This window comes from Piliocolobus tephrosceles, chromosome 10, assembly GCF_002776525.5.
Source record: "Piliocolobus tephrosceles isolate RC106 chromosome 10, ASM277652v3, whole genome shotgun sequence".
NCBI classification, from domain to species: Eukaryota; Metazoa; Chordata; class Mammalia; order Primates; family Cercopithecidae; genus Piliocolobus; species Piliocolobus tephrosceles.
Window position 1 is genome coordinate 111,459,207 of NC_045443.1, and position 24,201 is coordinate 111,483,407.

The window sequence follows — 24,201 nt, forward strand, 5'->3', positions numbered from 1 at the left end:
AATTCTGCACGATTCACAGCAACTTGGGAGCCTGGTCACCTGAGGGTTGGCCTGGGTGTGGTTTAACAGAGACCTCACCATTCAGCCCCACATCCAGAAGGCTGTGGTCAGTGTGACTCTATGAGCCACCCCACTATAAAAGCTGGAGAATGTGGCTGGGTGTGATGGCTCACACCTGTAATCCCAGCACTTTGGGAGGCTAAGGTGGGAAGACCACTTGAGGCTGCAGTGAGCTATGATCATGCCACTGCACCTTGTCTCTAAACAAAAAAAAAGCAAAGGGCTGGGGAACGAGTCATTCTGCCTCTTCTGTTACCACGAATTCTCAGGGATGAGCTTCTAGCCTGCCCTAGAAGACACGAGGCACACACTTGGTCTTGCAGGCTGCCAGCTCTGTGTGGCTTTGCCTGGGCTCTGGGCCACTCTCCCACACTCTCACTTGGAGCCCCACCCAGTGATTCTCAATGAAGAAGCAACAAAAGTGCTGATGAGACTCTTCTCTGCGCTTTACTTGGCTTGACTCACTTAACTCTGGCACTGTCTATCTGAGGTAGGAACAATTATCACCCCCGTTTCCTAGGGAGAAAAACGGAGGCTCAGACAGGACGTCATTAGTCTGAGGTCACACCTCGGGGAATGGCAATGCCTGGATTCAGACCGCAGTCAGATGCAGTGCAGTTCTTGCTCTGCCCTCTCCATCTTGCCCTCTGGCTGGTGCTGGCACAGACCCTTCCAGGCAGGAGGCTGCGTCTCAGGCTGGAGAAAATGTGAACACGGGTGCCTGAGAGAAGCCTGGGGATGCTGTTGGCCGGCGGAGAGGACCTTGATGCATTTCACAGGGCTCTGGGCCCATGAGCAGAACGCATCCGCCATGAGTGACATCATTCAGCTCAGCCGGGGAGCCTGGCATCTGGGCTTGGAGCTCGATGCTTCATGAGCTGCTGGGAGGCGTCCCTGGGTGACTGAACCAGGGCTCGTGGTCCCAAGTGATGAGGATGGGGCAGGACAGAGACCAAGTCCCAAGCTGTGAACAGTCCCTTGGAAAGCCATAGGTGGGAATTCTAGCTCAGCAGCCCTGGAGAGAGAGTAAGAACAAGGCTCAGCATCGTGCTCGGCGCTCTTCATGCATTATTGCGTTTATTTCTCTCTAAAACCTTATGAGGTAAGAACTAGCTAGCAAGGGGGAATGCTGGGCCCTGGCAGATAAGGAAACTGGGCCAGGGCCTCCCAGCTTGAGCTTGGAGACGGGGTTTCATGCCCAGGCAGCCTGATGCCAGAGAGCTGGCCCTCGTCCCCTCGCTCTCCTGGGGTGGGGACAGGGGGCGCAGGGGTCCTCGCTCCCTGTGCAGCTGTCCCCAAGTCTCTCTTCCTAACGTGGCTCCTCCCTTGCACTCCCACACTCCCTGCTCCCTTGCGCTCTTCCGTATCTGCCACAGAGCAGGTGTGCAGTCAGTGTCTGCTAGAATGTGTCACTGGTGAAACCCAGGATGCCTGGGCCATTGGGCAGTGGCCTGAGGCCCTCCTCATCCCCTGTCTCCTCCGACCTTAGACCAGGGCAGGGCGGGGCTCCCTGCCGCTCCCCGCCCCACCCCCCAGCCCACATGGTGGGGAGTGCAGAAGCTGGAGCGGCTGTCCGGGTCCCCAGGGCCCCAGAGCCACGCACCCTCTCGGCGCCAGCTCACAGCTGAAGGGTCTGCTCCTCGCTGTCGCTGTCACTGCCTTCCAGCTGCTCCAGGATCTCGTCCAACACCACAGACCGCTTTTTCTTCGGGGGCTCTGTGGGAGCCCAGATGGCAAGAGAGGAGAAAAGAACGGCCGAGAGGGTTGGGAGGCAGGAAGAGAGAAATGACAGAGGAGGGAGGGCGAGGGGAGAGATGAGCAGAACAAGGGTGCAGGAGACAGAAAAGCAGTGAGAAAATGCGAGAGAGGGAAGTGGGGGGGGCAGTGGAGGGAGAGAAGATACAGAGGTGGGGGAGAGAGGATGGGGCAATGAAGACAGACAAGGAGTAGGGGAGAGAATCAAAGGGGGAATGAGCAGGAGAGAGAAACACTAGGGTTAGTCTCAGCATCGCCATGGCGGGGCTGCCTCCCTCGCACTCCCAGAAACTCTCCTGCTTCCCTGGCCATCCCCTCCCCATCTTCCACCCACAGGGGAAAGGATTCCCTCGAGAAAAAAGAGGGAGGGGGGTCTCCTGTGCTACTTCCTCAGAGCAGGTCAGAGCTTGGTTTGGAGGAAGCTGAAACCCTTCAGAGAGGCTGAGCCAAGCAGTGGGCCACGGCTGGCGAGACAAGTAGAAGCTGTTTCTGTTTTCTTGGAGGCCAGGCTAATGGTGTAGTACATGGCTGGCATAGAGCAGGTGCTCAGTAAGTGGTGGGTGAATAGAACAGATGCAAAGCTCAAGGATTCCAGAGAAGGCATGGAGGGAATGACAATTAGAGGTGGCTTTGAAGAGGGGGACTATTTGACTTGGGTTTTGAAGAATGCAGAGGAGTTTTCTGTGAGGAGAGGGAATTCAGGGTCATGAAGAAAAGCATGGCGGTAGGAAAGGGCACCATGGGCTCAGTCCCACAAGCACCTCCTAATTAGGTACCATCATGAGCCACTGCTCCATTCCTGTCAGCAACCCCACAGGCAGGTGGTATGCAGGTGGCGGAACTGAGGCACGGACAGGCAGGCCTGAGGTCACCCAGCTAGCAAACGGTGGAGCCAGGATTCGAACCCCAGTCACACCTAAACCCACAGTCTTTCTGCTTTTCTTGGAAGTCTCGGGTGCTGGGCAGAGAACTCCAAGGGGATCAATGGTGGCAGGAGAGGATGTGTGGGGTCACTTGGCCCTCTAGGAAAAGAGTGAGGCTGGGATCCAGGCTGGCGTCCTCTGCCAGTCCCTCTGCTAGTCTAACCACTAGTCAATGGGCAGCCTCGCTCGCAGATAAGGCTTGATTTGCACAGAGGCAGTGTAAAGAGGCTGTCCAAATCTGCCTTTCCATGGCTCAAACACCTCCCCGAATAAATCACCCTGAGGCCCTTTACCTCTATCTCTCCATAGGCTGTGAGCTCCCTAGAGCTCAGAGGTGGCCTAGCCTTTTCTACCGAGACCTCCCCAGGGCCAGCACAGTGCTTGGCCAAGACATGAAGACTTGCTTTCCCTTTGTGTGTTCCTGGGCGAGTGATTTTACCTCTCTGAGACTGTTTCTTCAATCTCATCCCTCCCAAATCAATTCAAACATTGACCTCATTTCTCTTCATCTCCATGGCTGTACCCCAATCCAAGCACCTCTCAGCCCCTCACTAGGGATCCCCCTCCCACCAAGGGATCCCTCTAAACCATGTGTGTCAGATGTACCACTCCCTAAGAAAGCCCCAGGTTCCTCTGGAGGCGTCACTGGAGCTGGCCCACCTCCCCCTGCTCAAGACCTTTGCACTGGAGGCACCCAGATCTCCCTCTCCCTCTACCCCTGAGCTCCAATGCCACCCCACCCCCTGGCACTTTTATCATCCACACTGCTGCAGGCCTTTCTTTGTGTGGGATGTTGTCTCACTCACTGCTGTGTCCCTAGCCTTAGTACACTGCCTGGCACCCAGCGAGTGCTTGTGAAATATCCCAGGAAGGGGAATGAGCGGACGCAGCAAGGGTGAGAGAGATGGCAGAGCCTGCCCCATGGCGAGGGTGCGGAAGGTGCGGGAGGCGCCCACCTGCCTGCCACCTGGGAGCCTCAAGGCCTGGCAGCTGTACCCATCATTGTTAATCATGAAAAGGGAGAGGGGACAGGGTGGGCTGGGGTGGTGGGGGCTGGTGGCCTGGGGTTCAGATGCCGGCTTCTCCTCCTTCCTTACGCCCTCCTAGACACTCTTGGTAATCGCCAGTCTTGGAGGTGTACAATGGCCTCTGGAAATTGAATTTGTGGGCAGGTAATAAGAGCCAGAAAATAGAAACGTAACAAAACAGGGCCTGCAGGCAATCGCTGGCGCCCCTTCCATCTGCTAACATGGGTTGGGGTGGCAGCTCACTCCTGGGGCGGGGGTCCCTGCCTTCCTGGGACAGGCCTGGCCTGGGGTCCGAGGGATGGCCAGCAGTGGCGGCATGGGATTTTTTCTTCTTTCCCATATCCTGACAACTTGGAGGGACAGGCGAGGGGCGAGTTCTCCCCCCTTCCATTGTGTCGGCTCAACCTTTAAGATATACCCGGACTTGGGGTGCTTCTTCCCTGTGCTCCTGTACCCCTGGGCCGTGCCACCATTGCCTCTGGCTTCCTCTGCTCTCCCTCCCAGTAGTCTGGTCTTGAATGGCAGCCAGAGGGAGCTTGTTAAATCCTCCATCACGGCATGCTGCTCCTTTGCTCAAGCCTCCAGGGGCACCATCTCACCTGGGGAAAAGCTAAAGCTGTCACGTTGGCTGCCAGGGCCACTGAGCAGGCCGCACCCTTCTCTGCTTCCCTCCCACTCTGCTCAAGCACTCGGACCCCTTCCTGGCTCCTGGCTTCCAGCACTCCCACCTCAGGGCCTTGCACCTGCTGTTCCCTTGGTCTGGAATGCTCTTCCTCCATGGAGCCACTCAGGGGCCTTACGTTTTCAGTGAAGCTTCCCTCCTTATTGAAAATCCCAAGTCCTCCAGAGTGCCCTGACGTACACTTCCTAATCCCTTTCCTGTCCACTTCCCCCACGGCATGTCTCCCAGTCTCACCGTGTGTCATATTTCCACTTTACTATCTGCCTTCTTGGCTGGAACGTCAGCTCTAGGAGGGCAAGGGTTTCTGTCTGTTTTGTCCACTGTTCCATTCCCAATGCCCAGAACTGTGCCTGGCACATAGTAGATGCTCAATAAAAGTGTGCTGAGAGACTGAGAGAGTGAATGATAGGGAAACTTGAGGGTCAAGGAATGTAGGTTGCTGAAGGACAAACAGCAGCAGAGATGAGGCCAAGAACAGTTGTTCAGAGCCTTCGTTCATGCTCTCATTCCCTCACACGACAGAGACACCTGCAGCACCTGCTCTGGGTCAGGCATGGTGGGGAACAAGCCTGGTTTGGCCCCACCTAAGGCTCTCTGGTCTGGCAGGGGGAGATGGGAGAAAGAACCAGATAGTTGTGCCTCAATTTCTAACCTGTAAAATGGGAATACTAGGGGTTGTGGTGGGGCTGAAATGAGTAAAAAGGGCAATGCCTGGCTCCCAGGGCTCAGTCAATGGTGCTGAGACCAACACCTGTGTTACTATTATTGATAGGAAAGGTGTTGATTTCGTGTCTCTCCTGGCCACTGGGGCAGTGAGAGCTCACAGGGTGGGGGCTCTTACATGGAGGCTGGCTTATGGTACATGAGCAGTACACAGCTGGCAGGTAAAGGAATGAGATGATTTGGTTCATCAAGGCCAAAGGAAGTGTGAGCCCTGCCTTCTCGGTTTGCACACTGGAAACAGGGGCATCTGCTGACTCACTGTGGGGCAAGGGATATGGAAGGCACAATGGTGACAGGCAACTCCATGGCTATGGGAGTCACATGATCTGAGGTTCTAGCTCAGCCACTGACCAGCCAAGTGACCATGGGACAGTCACTTCAGCTCTCTGGGCCTCGGCTTCCTGACTATACAGTGGGGACAGAAATAGGGGACATCTCAACAGGCAGCTATAAAGACGATCAGGTTCACGGGTGGGGCCTGGGATGCCCAGGGGCCCACTACTCAGGAGCCATTACTGTGCTCCTGGGCCGGGCATATCTGCTAGGGTTCAGGCTGGGCCCCCAACTGCCCCCCTGGAGGACGTGTCAGGCCCTGAGTTCCCACCAAATGACACCCCGCACCTCCCGCCGGCCCTGCTTCCTTGAGGAGCACCCTGTTTGCAGGAAACAGCTGCTGAAATCCCACTTCCCCGACATCAAAAGCCTCAGTGGGTTTTCACCAAACAAACATAATGCAGAACCGGAGAAAGGTGTAAAATAAATAAATGAAACAAGCTGTGCATTTTCTTTCAGTATTACAGCTGCACCCGAAGATAAACAACAAGTGAATGTCACCAAACATCAATACCCGAGAAATTAACTTGACAAAAAGCTCAGCCGTCCCCCGACAACCCCCCAGTCCTGCCCCCCTCCCCACAACCTCCGACTACCATTTTTGCATTTCTGGAGTTCCCACCTAATGATTTTATTTTTCAATTAATTCCTTGACAGAATGCCAGCCTGTGTCTCTCCCTTCCCTGGTTGGCGCTGTCGGCCCTGCATGGGAGGCACAGGCAGGCAGGGAGAAAGGCGCAGGCGGGGGGCGGGGGTGTGTCGGGAGGACAAGAGAAAGCGCTTCTTGGGGTTTTGTTCCAGAAACAGACGTTGAGGAAAGGCAAGCCGGGGAAGAAGAGCGTGGCTGATAAGGGGAGAAGGGAGTTCTGAAAGGAACCCTGGGAAGAGGCAGGCATGAACAGCTTGGGGAGGGGAAAAGCGCTGGGCCAGGAAGCCCAGGGCTGGATTCTGAGTGGAGAGGCCTGAGGTGCAGGATGGAGGGTGCTAGATGCGGGGTGCTGGGTGGGTGAGCTGCCAGGATGAAACCCTGCTGCTCCTGGCTGGGCAACCTTGGGTAAGTTGCTTCACCTCTCTGGGCTCCTCTCAGTTTCTGCAGTTACTGAATGGTGATGAAATTTACATGCCTAGGATGTGTAAGGGTATTAAAAGAATGAATGTATGTATGTAAGGCCTTCACAATAGTGCCGAGCACACGGCAAGAATGTCAATACAAGTTGGTCATTCTTACTGCTATTAATGGAATCTGTTACTGAGAGCATGAGGGTGGGCCACTCCCCTCCTCTATAACACGAGGATGGCAATAGCAGCTCTGGACTCCTGTCTTAAAAAAAAAAGTGACCAATGGGATACAGCAGGGTCTCCCACTGTGGGCCCACATTGGAGCATCTGGATTTGCTGACATGATTTGCCATGAATAGAGAAATCAGTGACTAATGTTCAAAAACAGGGAGATGCTACATGACAACCTGCACCTCCAGTTTCTCTTGAACCTGGAATGGCTAACCTGTGAGCATGGCAGACCTGTCCCCTCCCTGCCTACAGGTAACTGACAAGGCTGTGTACTAGCTGCCCCTGGAGACCGGAGGCCTCACTTATGGGAGCTTTTCTACCTGTTCCTGGAGGCTCCCAAGTTGCTACTTCCCGAGACAGAGGATAAGCAAGGCTTTGACAAACTCCGCTAAGTCGGAGACAGAACTGACTCCAAGAGACCGGGGTGAAGGGCAGAGGCCGGGGGCACAGGAGGGCAAGGGGAGGAAGGAGGATGGGACAGTGTGGAGGCCAGAATGAGGCACCACAATCTTCAGACTCAGTGGTGTGCAGTCCTGGGCTGCTGGGGGACACCAGGCACCTGTAGCTCCCACCCTTGGGGAGTATGAGGGTGTCACGGTATGGGTACCGCAGGGGGCTGGCCTGGCTTGGGAGGCTGCCTGCTCTGGAAGCCTGGCTGAGCCAGATCCCCACCCTCAGCTGCTGGTGCCTGTGCCTGGGTCTCTACCCGTCCTCCCTGGCTTCAGATCTTGCAGCCCCTATGGGCAGAGCTCTCAAACCCAGATGGGTCTGCATCTCAGGGCTCTGTGTACAGCAGGCACACATTAGACATGCATAGAATAAAGGGTACTCTTCAGGAGATTGGCCTGGCCTCTAAGACCAAGCCAATGGCCCTTTATTGATACAGGAGGCTGTTTTAGGGTTGTGGCTTTTTTTTTTTTTTTTTTTTTTATTAATAGACAGAATCTCACTCTGTTGCCCAGGTGAGTGCAGTGGCATGATCTCGGCTCACTGCAACCTCTGCTTTCTGGGTTCGAGTGATTCTTGTGCTCAGCCTCCCGAGTAGCTGGGATTGCAGGCGTGCACCACAATGCCCAACTAATTTTTGTATTTTTAGTAGAATCGAGATTTCACCATGCTGGCCAGGCTGGTCTTGAACTCATGAGCTCAAGCGATCCACCCGCCTTGGCCTCCTAAAGTGCTGGGATTATAGGCGTGAGCCACCGCGTCTAGCCAGTTGTGGCTTTTTAAAACACAGTGAGTCCTTCTAAGAATTCGGTGTGATCTGAGAGAGTCCTTGCACAGAGCGGGTGGGCAGGACCCTGGGCTGCAGACTGGCCTCTGCCACTGCGGGACTCCCAGGAGCTGCTAAGCTCCTTACCTCACTCAGTGCTCCCACCTGTTAAACGGGGATGGTGCCTGTTCTGCTTACCTCATGGGGACCCTAAGGGTTCCTGCCTTCAGTGACTCTTAGCAAGCATGACCGAACACATTCTATGTGCCAGGAATGATGCTGGGGATACGGCAGTGAACAAAACTCCACAGGATAAACTAAACCACCAGCCATGGGGCCACACTAGGGCTCAGGGCAGACAAGACGAGGTGGGACCTGAGTGCTGCCACTTGGTGGTCCCAGCCTTCTCTGAGTCACCAAAGCTACTCTTCTGTAGACAGGATGCAGTAGTAGCACCCACCACAGGGGATCTGATGAGGTAAAGCATGAGAGCACTTAGCCCAGGGCCTGGCACGTTGAGGTGCCAGGTAAACATGAAAGCTAACAATCAAAGGGTCCCGTGAGGCCACCCCAGAGGACAGGCAGTGCCCAGCAAAGGGGAAATCCAGCTGCCCAAGATAAGGCTGAAGGGCGAGCCGCAGGGACCACTCCTCAGAGGCCTGCTGGCTCTGGACTTTCCTACAGAAATTCCACCAGCTGGGTAACATCATTGTCCCACTTTTCAGATGAGGAAGCAGCCACACTAGGGCTCTGAAGAGTCAAGTGGCCACATTCTCCAAGCAGGACCTTGAGCTCAGACGGGGCTGGCTCTAGCCTTGCTGGCACAGCACAGCACAGCACAGCACAGCACAGCAAAGCCTGCCCTGCCAGCTGGGGACAATAGCCCAGCCTCCCTAGGCAGGGGGGTCTCAACAGGAAAGGCATGAACAGAATCGGGCCGTGTAGCAGATTTTCTTTTCAAAGGCCATTGGTTCTCAATCCAGCTGTCTGATAGAATCAGCTAGGAAACCACTGATGCCTGGATCCTATCTCCAGAGGTTCCGATGCAAATGGCCTGGGGTGGGCATGGGATATTATGACTGCTAGGATGACTGCTGTTACTAATCTTGGTGCTGAGGACTTGGGCTCCCTGAGTGGCTGGAGACTGGGCTGGTGGGTGGAGTAACTTCGCTCTGTGCTCTGGGTGTCGTGTGTGTGCAGATTTCCACAACTGGCCACGCACAACCCCATACACAGGGGCCGGCGAAGGCGCTGCAGCCCGGATTCCCGTGGATTTATCCTGAGCTAGGGCTGTAGGCGTGGGCTATGCCTGGGAGCTTCTCGACTTGGTCCCACATGTTTGTGTTAGTTACAGATGCTGGCAGGCCTGTGTGGGCTGGGAAGCAAGAGGAGTGTGCCGGTGAAGGTGACACCGGGAAAAGGGAAAAAGAACCAGGAAAGGTGGGAAGGTGTCCCCTACTTCTCTGCCTTGGGTCTGGAGGAATTTCCCAAGTCTTAGGATTTGGTCCACATTAGCTACTGATCTCTTCTTTTGGCACAGGCCCTGGGTTGGAAAGCAGAGGCTGAAAGGGAGCAGCTGGTAACATCTCACGGGGCCACGGTGTAGTGGTGTCTGCACCAGGCTGTGTAAATGCAAAGGCTTGAGGGTCCACATAGGAATATGGTGACATCAAACAGTCCAGGGGGTAGGGGGAGGCTACAGGGAGCGCTACGCATTGTGGGCGAGGGGAAGCCCAGCCTTCGTATAAATGCGCAGCCATTCCTTGGGCCTGGTGCCCTGTGGGAATGTGGAACTAGGCTGGCCAAATCTGATTTTTCAAAAGAGGTCAGAATCTTGATTTTCAGGTCAAATCTTCCAATACAAAAATAGTGATGATTCATTCAAAACCATTGTTTTCATATCTGGTAGGCAAAATAAAGATCTAATTTCATCCGACAACTTGCGATTGTGGTCGCTGCTCTTTTCTCTCTCTCCTCTCTGTCTACTAAACCCCACTAGTTTCACTTGTGGTCATGAAGCAGTAATAAAAACCTTGTCTGTGTGTTTTCCTTGGGTTTCTCCGGGCTGGGCCAGGCTACAGTTCAGAAATAAAACTGGCCGCTCCCTACCACCAGCTACAACCCTGGAGGGAAACTCACCCTCCTCCTGAACCTGTTTCTAGCACTCTGGTCCCCAAGTGCCCAAACCCTCGTCCAATCCTGGCCCAGCCCCTGCCCCTCCCAAGTCGCTCTGAAATTCTCCTTCTGTCAGTTTAATTCTGTGATCGATGAGGAAGAGCACGAGAAATGGCCCGGCACAGCTGGCTTCCCCGTTAGCCCTAGCAGGGATTCCTGGCCTTGCTGGCGACGGCTGAGTGAAATGTTTGCGGAACGCAGAGAACACAAGTCAATAACAATTTAGCTGGATTGGGAGCAAGTACCTTCCCCGCACGGACAGCCGCTCCCGGGGGAAGGGGAGGAGAGTGTGCGGGATATTGCCGAAGCACTTGGAATTATTTCCAAAACACCGCCCAGTGAGGCTCGGGCGTGGGGAGTGGAAGGAAGTAGGAGGGGTTGACTGGGCCATACCTGCTCCAGCAGACCTCCAGGTCCCCCAGCCTCCCCGCACCGCTGCAGGGAGAAGCATTTTGCTCTCTGATCATGGCTCCCTGCACGGCCAGCCATGTGCACCACTTGGGTGCACACCTGGGAACTGCCTTGACCAAAAGAATTCCCTCTCCTTGATTTTCCTCCTCTGGATTCGGCCTCCAGCAGCTGTGGTAGCCAGGGGTGTGAGAAAGAGTGGGTTTCCCGGGCAACCTCAACCTCTGCTGGAACCACTTCCCAACGTGACCAGGAGCTGGAGATAGATTAAGACACACTACCGTGAACACAAAAAGTGATCATTTTTTTCCTTTTCTTTCCTTTTTCTTTGTTTTCTTGAGACTAAGTCTCACGCTGTTGCCCAGGCTGGAGTGCAGTGGCGTGATCTTGGCTCACTGCAACTTCGTCTCCCAGGTTCGAGCAATTCTGCTGCCTCAGCCTCCTGAGTAGCTGGGATTACAGGCTCGCGCCACCATGCCTGGCTAATTTTTGTATTTCTAGTAGAGACAGGGCTTCACCGTGTTGGCCAGGCTGGTCTCGAACTCCTGGGCTCAAGTGATCCACCCACCTTGGCCTCCCAAAATGCTGGGATTACAGGCGTGAGCCACCACTTTTGGCTGAGAAGTGATCAAAGAGGTCAGGGATAAAACAGCTGCATATCCCCATGCCCCACCCAGTCTCAGCCTTTCCTGTCAGGACCTGTTGTGGCAATCCGGGACAGTCTCCCTCTTTGCCCGCCTCCTGCTTAGGCCTTTACCACCTCCAGAGGAAGGGTTGCCACAGCCAAGTCTTCAGGAAAAAACAAGAAGGACCCAGGTGAAGGAATGAAAATGGGAAGCTTATAGAAAACCTCTGTCTCCAGGTGGATGGAAGGAACCACGACCAAGGGATATTCTGAATAATAAATTCTGGGACTTCACATCCTTGCTTGAACTTTCCTGACTGTGAGTTTGAAAGCCCGATGATTATGTTTTCATGGGCAAGATCAAGGCGGCCTATTCACAAAGGTTGACATGGGGATAACGGGCTCTCTCAGTCTCCAGTCTTTTGAAAATGTATGGTCCTGTGAGTGATGATTAAGTTATGGGAGTGGGGAGGGGGATGAACTCTTGCAGGCTTTAAATATCATCTGTCTGCTGATGACTTCCAAATTTATATCTCAGCCCAGACTTTGCCCCTGAGCTCCCAACTCATAGATCTATCTGCCTGACATCGAGGGGAGTCCTAATAGGTGTCTCAAATCCAACACGTTCAGAACACCCCCGCCCAGCCACCTGTTCTTCCCAGCTTCCTAGGCCTCCGCTCACCATGCAGCACCACCATCCTGTGAGTGGCTTGGAGCAAAAACTATGCACCAGTTTTGATTTTTCTCCTGCCTTCCAGAAGCGAGTCTGGCTGGCTCTACCTTTACCAAAAATGCTCAATCCACCTGCTTCCCCACCTCCACAGCCTCTGCTCCATGGCCCTTGCTGGCCTGGATGGGACCTCTGCCCTCCATTCTTGCTCCTCTGCAATGCAGGGGATGAGGTCTGACAGTGTGAATCAGGTCTTGAGACTCTTCTCAAATCTTCTAGGAGCTTCCCCCTGTACCTTGAATATAAACTGTGCTTCCTGCCAGGCCACACAAAGCCCCAGGAGGAACCCCTGCTGGCTTCTCTGCTTGTTTTGAACACACTCTGCCCTAGGACCTTGGCACCTGTGGCTTCTGCTACCTGGGATGGGTCCCCCCATTTCTTTGGCTGGTTGTTCCCTTCGCATCACACAGAAATGCTGACTCGGCAGAAAGACTTTCCAACCACCATATTTGGAATCTCTCCTTTCCCTCTCTGGCCCTGAAGAGCTCATTATGCTATTTTTCTTTTCTTTTCTTTTCTTTTTTTAAAGAGACAGAGTCTTGCTTTGTTGCCCAGGCTGGAGTGTAGGGGTGCAGTCATGGCTTGCTGCAGCCCTGAACTCCTGGGCTCAAGCAATCCTCCCACCTCAGCCTCCCGAGTAGCTGGAACTACAAGTGTGTGCCACCATGCCTGGCTAATTTTTTAATTTTTTCTTTTTTAAGAGACGGGGTCTCGTTATGTGGCTCAGGCTGGTCTCAAACTCCTAGGCTCAAGTGGTCCTCCTGCCTTGGCCTCTCAAAGCACTGGGATTACAGGTGTGAACCACTGCATCCAACCATATGTTACCCTTTCTAATTTCCACCACAGGACTTAGTATCATCAGAACCTTGTTGCTACTTATTTTTTTTGGTGGGGCGGGGGAGGGGGGCAATCATCTGTCTCTCTCACTCAAATATTAGCTCCACGAGGGAGGACTTTCTCTTTTGTACACTGCTTTGCCCTCAGTGCCTACAGCACAGCTTGATAATACGGTCATCAGTGAACAACTGTTGAATGAATGAATGAATGAATGAATGAATGGGGCCTCCCATCCGGGGAAGCTGGAGATCTAAGCCCAGGGCACTGGGGGTGCAGTTATGATGCCTCTAGAGTTATATACTCTTAGAAAGTGGGGAGTCACCGTGGGAGGAACTAGCCACCCCTGGCTTTTGGATAAAATAAGGGCAGCCACTTCACAAGGCCTAGGGGCTGCAAACCCTTCCTGTGAAGAACCAAAAAGTAAATGCTTTAGGCTTGGTGGGCCGTAGGGTCTCTGTCACAACCACTCAACTTTGTCCTTGCAGTGGAAGAAAACAGCCCTAGACAATATATGAACAAATGGGCGTGGCTGTGTTGCAAAAAAACTTTATTTATAAAACCAGATTGTAGGCTGCGGTTTGCAACTGCCCAGATCCAATAAAGAGGGCAATTTGGGATTTAGGAGGTGCTGAGGATACAGGGTGTGACAGAACATGCAGGTATAGACATTAACTACAGTTCTGCAGTGTCCAGACCTGTGTGCCTTCAGGCCAGGCACTAGGCTGCTCTGGGTCTTGGTTTGTGCTACAGTAAAATGGGAACAACACTGTTCTTCAGGCAGCTGTGAGCCTGAAATGAGACTGAGCTACGTAAAAGCACCCGGTATCACTCTCTGCACATGGTAGGTCCATGACAAAGCTCTCTTATCTAACTCTTTCTTTCCTTTTCCCCCGGCTTGATTGTTATAAGAACTTACATGATTGCCTTTTCAGACCTGCGGTGCTTCGAAGCACCTGGTTAGGAATATCTGGCTTCAGACCACACAGGGCTCCAGGGCCGATTGCACACCTGTGGCTAAGCATGGGGCCTGGAGCACATCAGCCAGCTTTTCTGAGCCCCGGCTTCCTTCCTTGTGGGGTGACAGTGAAGATGAACCGAGTTAACACTCACACAGTGTCCAGCATCTGTTAGATGCTCCATTAAATTCTAATCATCATTCTGATGATTAGGTTCTTATTTATGTTCATTTTTTCACCCCACAAATGGTCACTGAGCACCTCCTCTCTGTGCTAGATATGGGACCCAGGCAGGGTGGGTACCCCCAGAGGATAAAGTGTCACATGGAGAAGGATCTTAACTGCACACGTGAGCACCTGAAGGCAGGTTGTGGCATCTGAGGACGAAGGGAGGGGCATGACAAGGGAATCACGAGAAGGAGGGGTGTGGGGGAAAAGCTGCATCTTTGACACTCTGGCCGGGAGGCAGCAGGGGCCGGGGTCAGTGGGGGCTGCTGGGACCAGGGCTCTAGCAAGCAGCCTCCTTCCCTGCCCCCCGTGAGGCTGGGAGGGTGACTGTTTGCTAGAGGCCAGCGACCCATGGGGACAGCCACCCGTCTCTGCCGGAAGAGCACTTCTCTGGGCGCTCTGCTCATAGATCTCCCGCCCCAGCCCAGTCTGGCTTGGGCAGGCGGGGGAAGGCGCCACTGCCAGCCACTCACCATGCTGGTCATGTCTGCGCTCCCAGCTCTGGAGGTGAAAGGTAGAAACGCTAACCACAGCCCATCAGTCCTCCCCAGCTGGAATAAGACAACACGGGAAGCAGAGCCACGCTCCCGGCCAAATAAAAGCCTGTTTGCCCGGCCTCCCTGGCTGTGAGTGCTGTAAAACAGAGGGTTCTGCGCACGGATTTCTTCCATACCATTATATTCTCTCGGCTGCGCTCGCAGGTACTGTGGCCTGCCGCGGCCCTGAAAGCTTCTCGATGCCGTGACCCTGCTGGTTTGTAACACGCTCGGGAAGAAAAGGACACAGCCAGCGGCGGACTTTCCTCTTTCTTCCCTCCTTGCTCTCTCTTTTCAAACTCCCACATGCAAGGCAGTGAAGAATAGCACTTTACCTACCACGGGGCTGCTGCGCTGGAGATGAGAAACCTGATTCTTGGCCGGCAAGGAAGGGAGGGAGGTGTGGGACAGCGGGCAGGGGCAGGAAGAGGACAGGGGAGACGGGGAGGGCAGTTTGGTGGAAAAACGTCTGTCTTGCTATTCCCTTTTGAAAGCATCTCTGTCTGGTGTCAAGGTCTTTGCCTACTCAGGCCAACTTTTACAATGACTTTCAAAGCCCTGTCCTTCGCTGTTCAATTTGACAGGTGTTTTGCAAGCATCAACTTGCAAGGAAAAATATAATGCCCTGCCATTATACAGTGACAATGGATAAAACGAAGGCTTCCGCTTGGTGGGGAGGGGATGGGGGGTTTACAACAAGCTTCTTTTGGCTGCCAATAAGGAACCTGGATAAGCAGAGAGCTGGAGACGGGGTGTGGAGCATGAGTTCTTGTAACTGCCTTGGAAGGCAGGACATTACGGTTGCTGCTTGAGCAGCAATGAGTCCTCCTCTTCCTCATGGCACCTGGGCACTAATAAGCTCCTACTAGGCGCCAGGCTCTGTGCTATGCCTTGGAGACAAGGAAGAACAGGTGGCATCTGTGGTTAGATGTAAACATCCTACCCCAAGCAATGCTTACGTGTCAGGCATACACACCCTCCTACTTACTACACACACACACACACACACGTCCCAAGCAATGCTTATGTGTCAGGCATACCCATTCTCCTCCTTACTACACACAAAGACACAAACACACACACACACATACACATACGTGCTACTGCCCAGGCTTATAAACACCAGGGCTTGTCTCTGTCTCGGTCCTTTGCCCAGAGAGCATCCCCCTTAGTCTGGCCTGACGGGAATGCAAGGAAAGTGGGAGTGTTTTTGGCAACTTAGAAAAGGAAGAGTGAGTGCCCCGAAGGACAATGAGGCCCCTCGACAATCCTATTTGTTGACTGCACGTGATGTGCCAGGAGCTGTGCGCCATCATCTTCTTTACAGGCATCCTTCCCTTTGAGCCCCACAACTTCCCTAAAGAGGTGGGTGCTGTGGCCCCATCGTACCAATGACAGAGCTGAGGCAGAGTGACTTGCCTGAGGTTACAGAATGGGTATGAGGACACATTCGGGTAAAATGCAAGGGGCAGATGCTCACATCAGCTGATACAAAGGGTCAGTACACCAGGATGGTGGAAAACACAGGTTTGAATCCTGGCTCTGTGGTCAGTAGCTGGGTGCCCTTGGGTAAGTTACTTGCCCTCTCTGTGCTTTAGTTTTCTCACCGCTAAAACAGAGGATTGTGACAGGACAGTAAATTGACAGGTTCATAGGTTCTTGGAAATCTCGCAACTTTCAGTGAAAAGATGTATAACAAACTCAATGTTACCATAGGCTAATGGATGTAAACAAGAGCTAAACTCCTACACACGAATGTATTTCTAATAACATAAACATCACCAAACTTCTGAATAAAGACACCAAAACTTCTAAATATTAAACACTGAAATAAATGTGAGCACTATATACGTTTAAGACAGATTAATGAAAACAAGGAAGATAATGATTTACCCAACGATTCCAGTTCAGGGCTGCAGGTGGCCAGAGCCTCTCCTGGTAGCTCAGGACACTGGGAGGGAACCCACCCCGGGTAGGGCACCCATCACACACATAACTGCACTCACCCACTCTGGGACCACTGAGACGTGCCAATTCACCTAGCGTACATGGCTTTGGGATGTGGGAGGAAACCACAGGACCTGGAGAAAACTCACATGGGGCGAACACACAAACTCCACAGGGTGAGCACGCAAACTCCATGGGGAGAACACACAAACTCCACGGGAAGAACACGCAAACTGCACACAGACAGTGGCCCTGGATGGAAAGCCATTTTTTTCTTATTAATTATGATAAAATGATGTTATCTGAGGACCTGTGTTTACCTCCCAGGATTCTGCAGGACTCGTACCCATGAAAACTTGCAGATAGTACCTGGCTGTCAAGTAAGGCTTGACACATGAAGATTGCTAGTTACAGTAATGATAATAATAATTGGTATTATTTAGCTTGAACTACAAATTGAACGTTCTGCTATGACCTCGGTGCCTCAGGGACCCAGGGGAGCTGAGGCCAGTCTTGGGAGCTGGGAAACTGAGTCTAGGGGCAGGGGCACTCCAGGGTAATTCATGCTGGTGGCACCGACCACATCAGGGCTTCGGCTGGTGCCAAAGCTCCACTCTATCTGCTCTGGCCACCTCCCACTGTCCCTGAGTGCAGCTTATAGGCCACGGTGTCACCCGCATCTTCCTGCCAGGCCCTGCTGAATGGTTAGGATGCCTGCCTTTCATTCTGCAGCCCACATTCTGCAGGGAGCTCTTTGTTGCGGCCTCAGAGCTCGGCAGCCTCCATCTGAGATCTGAGTGCCTTCCTGGCAGAGTTCAGGGCCGAGGCCAGAGCTGGGGGAGGGAACTGGGCACAGACATCACCTGCCCCTGGGGTCTGCCAGGGCCCTGGGAGCTCTGAACAATGTGGATTTTGACACAAATGAACTGGGTATTTTTCTCTATGGGAAAAGGGCACAGGGTGGGGAGAAGGGTCTGGCCAGGAGGGCAGGAGGCCGGCGGGCCTATTCTGAACATTTGAGGCTGCTGTGGGCACCTCCCGTGTCCCAGAGACATCAATCGGACAACGGGTGACTCAGTGGGCGAGAGAGACTGACATCTCTAGCATGCCTGCTCTGTGCTGGGCACACTCCAGGCGTCACCTCACCTTCCCAATCCAGTGTCACACTCCCAGGGGAGGACGGATAGAGAGGTAAACCTGAATATTGCCCAAGTTTAACCATTCACTACCATGTGACCTTGGGCAAGGTGCTTCATCTCTGCGTGCCTCAGTTCCCTCATCTGTAGAATGGGGAGATGAACGGCATCTCACTCACAGGGGTGGTGTGTGAATGACACGAGACCCCTCACAGCAAGGGATTTAGAAGAGTTCCTGGTCCCCAGTAAGGAAAGCTGCTACTATGGCTTTTGTTACTTCCCTGATCACTGTCAAATCAATTCCAGAAGGGGTACCCCTGTTAACAACACCTTTCAAATGAGAAGACAGAAGCCCACAGCGCGGAGCGACTTGCTCCGGGACAATAGCCTGGGACTTGCCCTGGGACACACAGCCAGAATGCAGAATCCGGGTCTTGCTGACTCCAAAGTTGATGCTCTTTTTTCTAAGCTGGTGTTTCCTAAGCCTTTTGGGGCCCATGACCTCCTAGAAAATCTGATGAAAACAAAAGCTTCTCTTGCCAGACACACACATAGACACAATCGCAATCACCAGGCGTTCCCAGTCCCTCCGAGGCCAGCCATACTGGAAGAGAACGTTCCATGGATTCTTAGTTAAAACACAATCCCCATCTTACATCTTGCTGTATTCTAGAGTGTGTTCTTTTGTTTTCAAGGGATTATCATGTTTCTTTGGAAAACAGTGCTGAAAAATGCCATGAGGAATTCAGACTCTTTGGCTCCAAACTCTCAGGCCACTTCCTGGTCCACACAGGTGAGGCCAGCAGGGAGGTCTGACACTCCGCTGTGCTTGGTCCTGACCCCTGTGGATGGGTCATATCCAGGACCATATCAGCATCCTCTCCAACAACCTGGGCACCGTTTCTCAGGGCTGCTCCTGCCCCCACGAAAACACAACCCCTACCCCTGGCAACATGCCCTGACATGTACGTAGGTCACCATACATGCTGGACATTCTGTGTCCGGTCCCTCCACATCCATCCTGTGTTCTGCTCCATCCCTGCAAGGCTGACCCTACTGAATGTGTCACAGGGACAATCTGGGCCTGTGGCCGACAGGCGGGATGGCCTGATGGGAGGCTGCGGCCGGAGAGCAGAGGGCCGCAGGAGAGAGAGCTGCAGCTGTTCTGTCCCTAGCCCCTTCTTCAGGCTTTGCTGCTGTCCTCTGGCACGGTCCCTCCACACTGCAGTGCCCACTGGTAGCTGCTCCTAGGCTCCTGTCCTCACTGGACCCCAGGAACATCACTTCCTCCCCCTGCCCTTTCAGCCCCTGGGGTGGTAAGAGCTCTGACACTGCTCCCCTCTGGGAGCCCCAGCATCCTGCTGCTCCGTTGGCACTGCCTATACCCCTGTAAGCTGCCATTGCATGACAGGGTCTTTCTATGAGGCTCCTGTGTGAATTCTCTTCCCTCCTGGGGCCTCGGCCCATCTCCCGTGGCACTGGGGGAGGGTCCCTTAGTGCTCATCTTTTGACACTCTTGGGGAGCCCAGAGCTGATGTCCCCTTCCAGAACCTGGGAGGGCAGTGTTTTTCCAGAGGGACTCAGAGGGGTGGAAACACGTGGCTCTGACACTCAAGCCCGCCCTCAGGGGCCTTATCTCATCTATGCATGTCAGCTTCCTCATCTGTACAATGGGAACAACGAAACACGCACACGACAGGGCCTTCCACAAGCATATGCCATGCCAGTTCTGAAGGGCCAGCAGTGCTTGTCATTATGATTCGTTATTCATTCTCTCAATTTCTGAAGCAACCCTGCAGATCTTAGGTTCATGGTCTGGATGAGTCAGAAGGGCCAAAGCCATGCAAACACTCACACACCCCAGGTTAATACTCACATACCCCAGGTTAATAAGGGCCTGGGACTTTCTTTTTCTTTTTTTTTTGAGACAGCGTGTCGATCTGCCACCTAGGCTGGAGCGCAGTGGTGTGATCTTGGCTCACTGCAACCTCCACCTCCTGGGTTCAAGTGATTCTCCTGCTTCAGCCTCCCAAGTAGCTGGGACTATAGGCATGTACCTCCAAGTCCCGCTATTTATTTTGTATTTTAAGTAGAGATGAGGTTTCACCATGTTGGTCAGGATGGTCTCAAATTCCTGACCTCAAGTGATCCACCCACCTCGGCCTCACAAAGTGCTGGGATTACAGGCCTGAGCCACTGTGCCTGGCCAGTAGTTTTTTTTTTTGTGACGTTTGCTAGTATAACATAGTTGGGGCCTGTGAGTGGGGTGGGAGGCTCTAGAGCCGGTCTGGAGTTCAAGTCCGAGCTCTGCCACTTTCTCGCTTAGACACAGCACTGCCTACAGCTGCTACAGTTGCTGTGAGCACTGAGATGATGCCGGTGCGAGGACAGCTCCCTGATGCACAGTAAGTGATTAATAAACACTACTCGTCATAAATCACTGCAGTGTTTGGCAGGCCTCAGTTCTCTCATCTGTGAAATGGGGCTAATAGTGCCCATCTCATAGAGCTGCTGGGGAGTGAATCGGAAGATGTAGGCAAATGAAGAGCTGTCATTGTTACTGTTATCATTCTATCTGCCCCTGACTGGCCTTGGCCTGGCTGGTAAGTGGCTGTGGAGACAGCCAATCCCACAGAAATGCTGCCAGCCAAGTCTTTCCACTGTGGCGAGGCAATAGTGCTGTCTTTGGAACTCAATTTATTGAAGGGGGTTTCTCTCTAAGGCAGGGCAGAACAGCTGAGCCTGCACTCCTCAGCTGGCCGCGGGGGTGGGGGATGGGGGTGACGGGGGAGGTGGGCCCCCGTCTCCGCTCTGGGGAGAGTCCCTTACACAAACATTTGCCGACGGGAGCATTTGGGCTTGTCAATGGTTGTCGATAAGGACAGGCTCTCTTTCTGCACATCAGGATTTGGGGCCTTATTGAGTTGTGAGCTTGCAACTGTGTATTTAGCCTTCATTTCTCTGGTTCCACATTTGTCTAGGCTCAAATATTCCCCAGCCTGAGACTGGGAGCCTGGCATGTGCCAGGTACTGTACCGGGCACGGGGGAGCCAGGGAAGAACTGATCACTAACAGAGATGAGCATGACACAGCCTCCACGTGGGGGAGGCACGGGTCCAGAGAGGATAACAAACCATAAAGAAATAGGTTACAGCATGGCAAGAAAGCACAGTGACAGAGGAGGAGAGTAGAGGATGGAGAAATCACTGATACTTGTGGAGGGGGAGGGAACAGGGAAGGCTTCCTGGAGGAGGTGTCATTCTATCTGGGTTTTGAAGGCATTTACCAGGCTAATAAAAAAAAAAAAAAAAAAAAAAGGATGGGCAAGGCATTCTAAGCAGAGGGAACAGCGTGTGCAAAGGCACCCAATCCTGCCTGGAGTCTGGGGAACAGTGAACTCTGGGAGGTGCAGTGGGAGGAAGGAGGGGTCTGGGAAGACCACGGGCGTGGGCAGGAGGCAGTGTTCTGAAGGGTGTGGCAGCTGGGCTAGAATCAAGGGGTTTCCCTGCTATCTCTGGAGTTCCATGTCCACTTGTGGGGGATGCAGTCCTGCTGCACTGCTGAGACACTGCTTCTCAGAAGCCCAGTCGTTTCGCCCTAAGGAAGACCAGTGCCCCCACTGGAAGGCTCCCATCTCCATAAGAGAAACTGTTCCCAAGGTGCTGCCTGGTTTGGCAACAGAGCCGCACCGGTCAGGAGAGGGAACAATCACTCCTGGCTCCAGGTTCCATGTCTACACAGAGAAGTGGGGTTGGGGGATGCTGGCAGCAAACACCCCCAGTCTGCACCCAGGTGACCCCCGAGGCCCTGAGCTGCCCCACAGGGAAGGGATGGATGAGGGCACAATGACGGCTCCATCCAGGAAAGCACCTGAGGCCTGGGACCTAGGCGACAATGAGGTGGGGAGGAGGGCGGCGGTGTGCCAGGAAGACCTCGGAGCACCACAGGTAGCTCCACAGACAGGACCGTTCCCCATGACGGAGCCTGGCTTTTCTGGGCATGCAAAAGGCAGAGAAGCTCCCCAGCTGGGTGACCCACCGCCAAGTAAGTGGGATCCAAAGTGGGTGGAAAGCCAGCAACCGCCGTTTTGCTGACGGGCCCAGGCCACAGTGGAAGCACTTCTGCGATGGGAGGCGGAGGTGTGGAGATGGGGATCAAGGTCAGCTACCCCTTGATATCCCAAGTTTGGAGGGTGTGTACCGGACAGCAAAGGGCACCTGCCATACCTTCCATGTGCCTAGGGTGGAGTGATTCTTGAGGCTGTCTCAACCTCTCCTCACCTGACTCAACACAACCTCCTGGAGAAGACGAGGCCCTGCCGACCTCATCTGCTCCCTCTCTCCTCCCCTCAGCTCCAGCCATGCCGGCCTCCCTGTTTCTCACACACATCGAGCTTGCTCCAACCTTGGGGTCTCCCTGCCCCTGGCCTCCTGCTTAGGCAGCCCTTTCTCGGGTACAGATATCACCTCTGCAGTGAGGTCTGTCTAGCCCACCTGATGAGGAATGTGTCCCAGCCTTTTCCACCTGAACCTAGGACCCTGCTTGGTTATTGTCACATGGGTACGTGAGGGCACAGCAGGTGCTCAGTATTTTCTGGCCACCACCTGAATAGTCACTGAGGCCACATGACACCACCAAGGTGGGTAAGAGGGGAGTGAGACCTGTGGGCATCAGCCCTCCAGCAGGGAGTGGATGATCCTCCACCGGGGTCATGGAGGCAAGTGATCAGCAAGAGTGTGGTCCCCAGGGCTGGCCACCAGGAAGGTCGTGAGCATCCCTGCCCCGTGAACACTGGAATCTGAACACAGAGCACTGTGAGGACAGGGCCAGCAGCTGCGAGCTGTGGCCTGGCAACCTGGCAGGCAGGGAGCGGATAAACACTCTGACCTCTGTCTCTTCCTACCAAGGTGCCCAGTGACCCAACCTGACTGCAATCCAAAAGGGCACAGAACCCAGATGCTTTCACACAGGCCAGCCACCCAGCAGGGAGTGCCCAAGAAAGGTGGAGAGCAGGTCTGGAGGGGCTGTGGGAGGATACCCAGCAGGAGGTGCTTGGCAGCCCTTGTGCCCATAGCCTGCTGGGTAAGGGCAGTTCCCTCAGATGCCCCACCTCTTATGTTCCCCAGGGGTCCCATGAATCAGCCCAAAAGACCGTCCCGCTCCTACCGTGAAAGTGCGCGGCCGTCTTCCGCCTTAGGGCCTGCAGGGTCACCTCGGAGTCGGCCCACTCCAGCACCAGCCTCCGGCCGTACAAGTGGGTGCTGTGACACAGGGCATTGAAAGCTCTCTGCAGAGGGACAAGACACGAAACTGCACATCAGCTGGATCAGCGCGGCAGACACTCCACTCTGCCCGCCAGCTGCCTGCCCGTGTCTCAGATGCCAAAGCCCAGGTTCTGGCCCCGTGACATCTATCTCCAGCGAGGGTTTGGGGAGCAGTTGGGTGCATCTATTTAATTAGTGGGTTGCGTTCCCAGGGAGAAAGCTGCAAGTGACTGAGCAGTCAATATATCCGCCGTCTGGGCTGTAATTGGTGCCTGGGCCGAGGCAGCCGTCTATTTGCTGCGTGTCATCCGATCTGTGGAGGGCGACCCCATTAGTGGGCTCGCCTCCCACCTGGCTGTCTGCATGGCGGCCACTTGAGAAAGCCGAGCCCTGCTGGCCGCCAGATGACAAGCCTGCAGGCCTCTGGGTGTCAGTGGGTGCCGCTCTCCTTCACTGCCCTGGTGACTCTGTCCCCCACGCTGTTCGGAGGGCCCTTTCCACCTCTGCTGCCAGCGCCCTTTGCCTCCTCGCTGGTCCCCCGAGCCCTGCACTCCCAGCTCCCACCCCCAGCTCAGCAGCCTGGGTCCTGGTACAGGCTGTTCCCGCTCACTCTTTGCTCTTCCCGACTCCCACATGCTGCCTGGTTCCTCTTCCTGCTTTTCAGCAGCTATACTGAGATAGAATCCACATACTGTATACACTGCTTGTCTGAAGACAACTCAATGGGTTTTAGTATAATCACAGAGCTGTGTGAAATGTCACCAAATCAATTTTAGAACGTTTTCATCACCCCAAAGGAAATCCCACACCCCTTAGCTAGCAGTCCCCCAGCCCTTGGCAACCACCAGTCTGCTTTCTGTCTCTACGGATTTGCATATTCTGGACATTTCATAGGAATGGAATCATATGGTAGTGATCAGTACCATCTTAAACATCGCTAGGTCTCAAGTTCAATGGCACTGCACAGGAGCACCCTGAGTTGATGGGCTCATCCCCAAACACTCCCATGGCACAGTCTGAGGTCACCCTGCTCAGGAAGGACAGACCCTGCAGGTCCTAACTTGAAGATCTTGGGCAAGTTAAAGAAATCTGCCTTGACTCTGTTTCCTTACCTATAAAACAAGTATGTTCATATATGCCAATCTCAGGGGTGCTAGGGACAAAAACGAGTCAACACAGTGTCTAGAACAGTATGGGCACACCATAATTACTCAATAGATGTTACTTCTCGTTGCTGTTGTTTTGTTACCGTAGACATCACATCTGCAGCCGTTTTCTCTCAGCAGAGGGCTTTTGGGCAGGCATTGGTTTAAAAAGCAGTAGGCTCCAGGTGCTCAAGCATTGGCAGTGGA

At 53.8% G+C, this 24,201-nt stretch overlaps 1 protein-coding gene across 1 annotated transcript in view; it reads right to left on the bottom strand.

Moving 5' to 3' along the window:
- Window positions 1–482: 482 nt before the first annotated feature.
- RBM19 (RNA binding motif protein 19) overlaps window positions 483–24,201 on the bottom strand; it is a 140,374-nt gene continuing 116,655 nt past the window's right edge. Inside the window, exons 23-25 of the mRNA XM_023204080.2 lie at window positions 22,752–22,872; window positions 1,664–1,776; window positions 483–1,075 (exon numbers count right to left, since the gene is read on the bottom strand). Coding sequence (XP_023059848.2) covers window positions 1,679–1,776; window positions 22,752–22,872 — 219 coding nt within the window. The 3' untranslated portion in view covers window positions 483–1,075; window positions 1,664–1,678. The remainder of the gene's footprint in view (window positions 1,076–1,663; window positions 1,777–22,751; window positions 22,873–24,201) is intronic.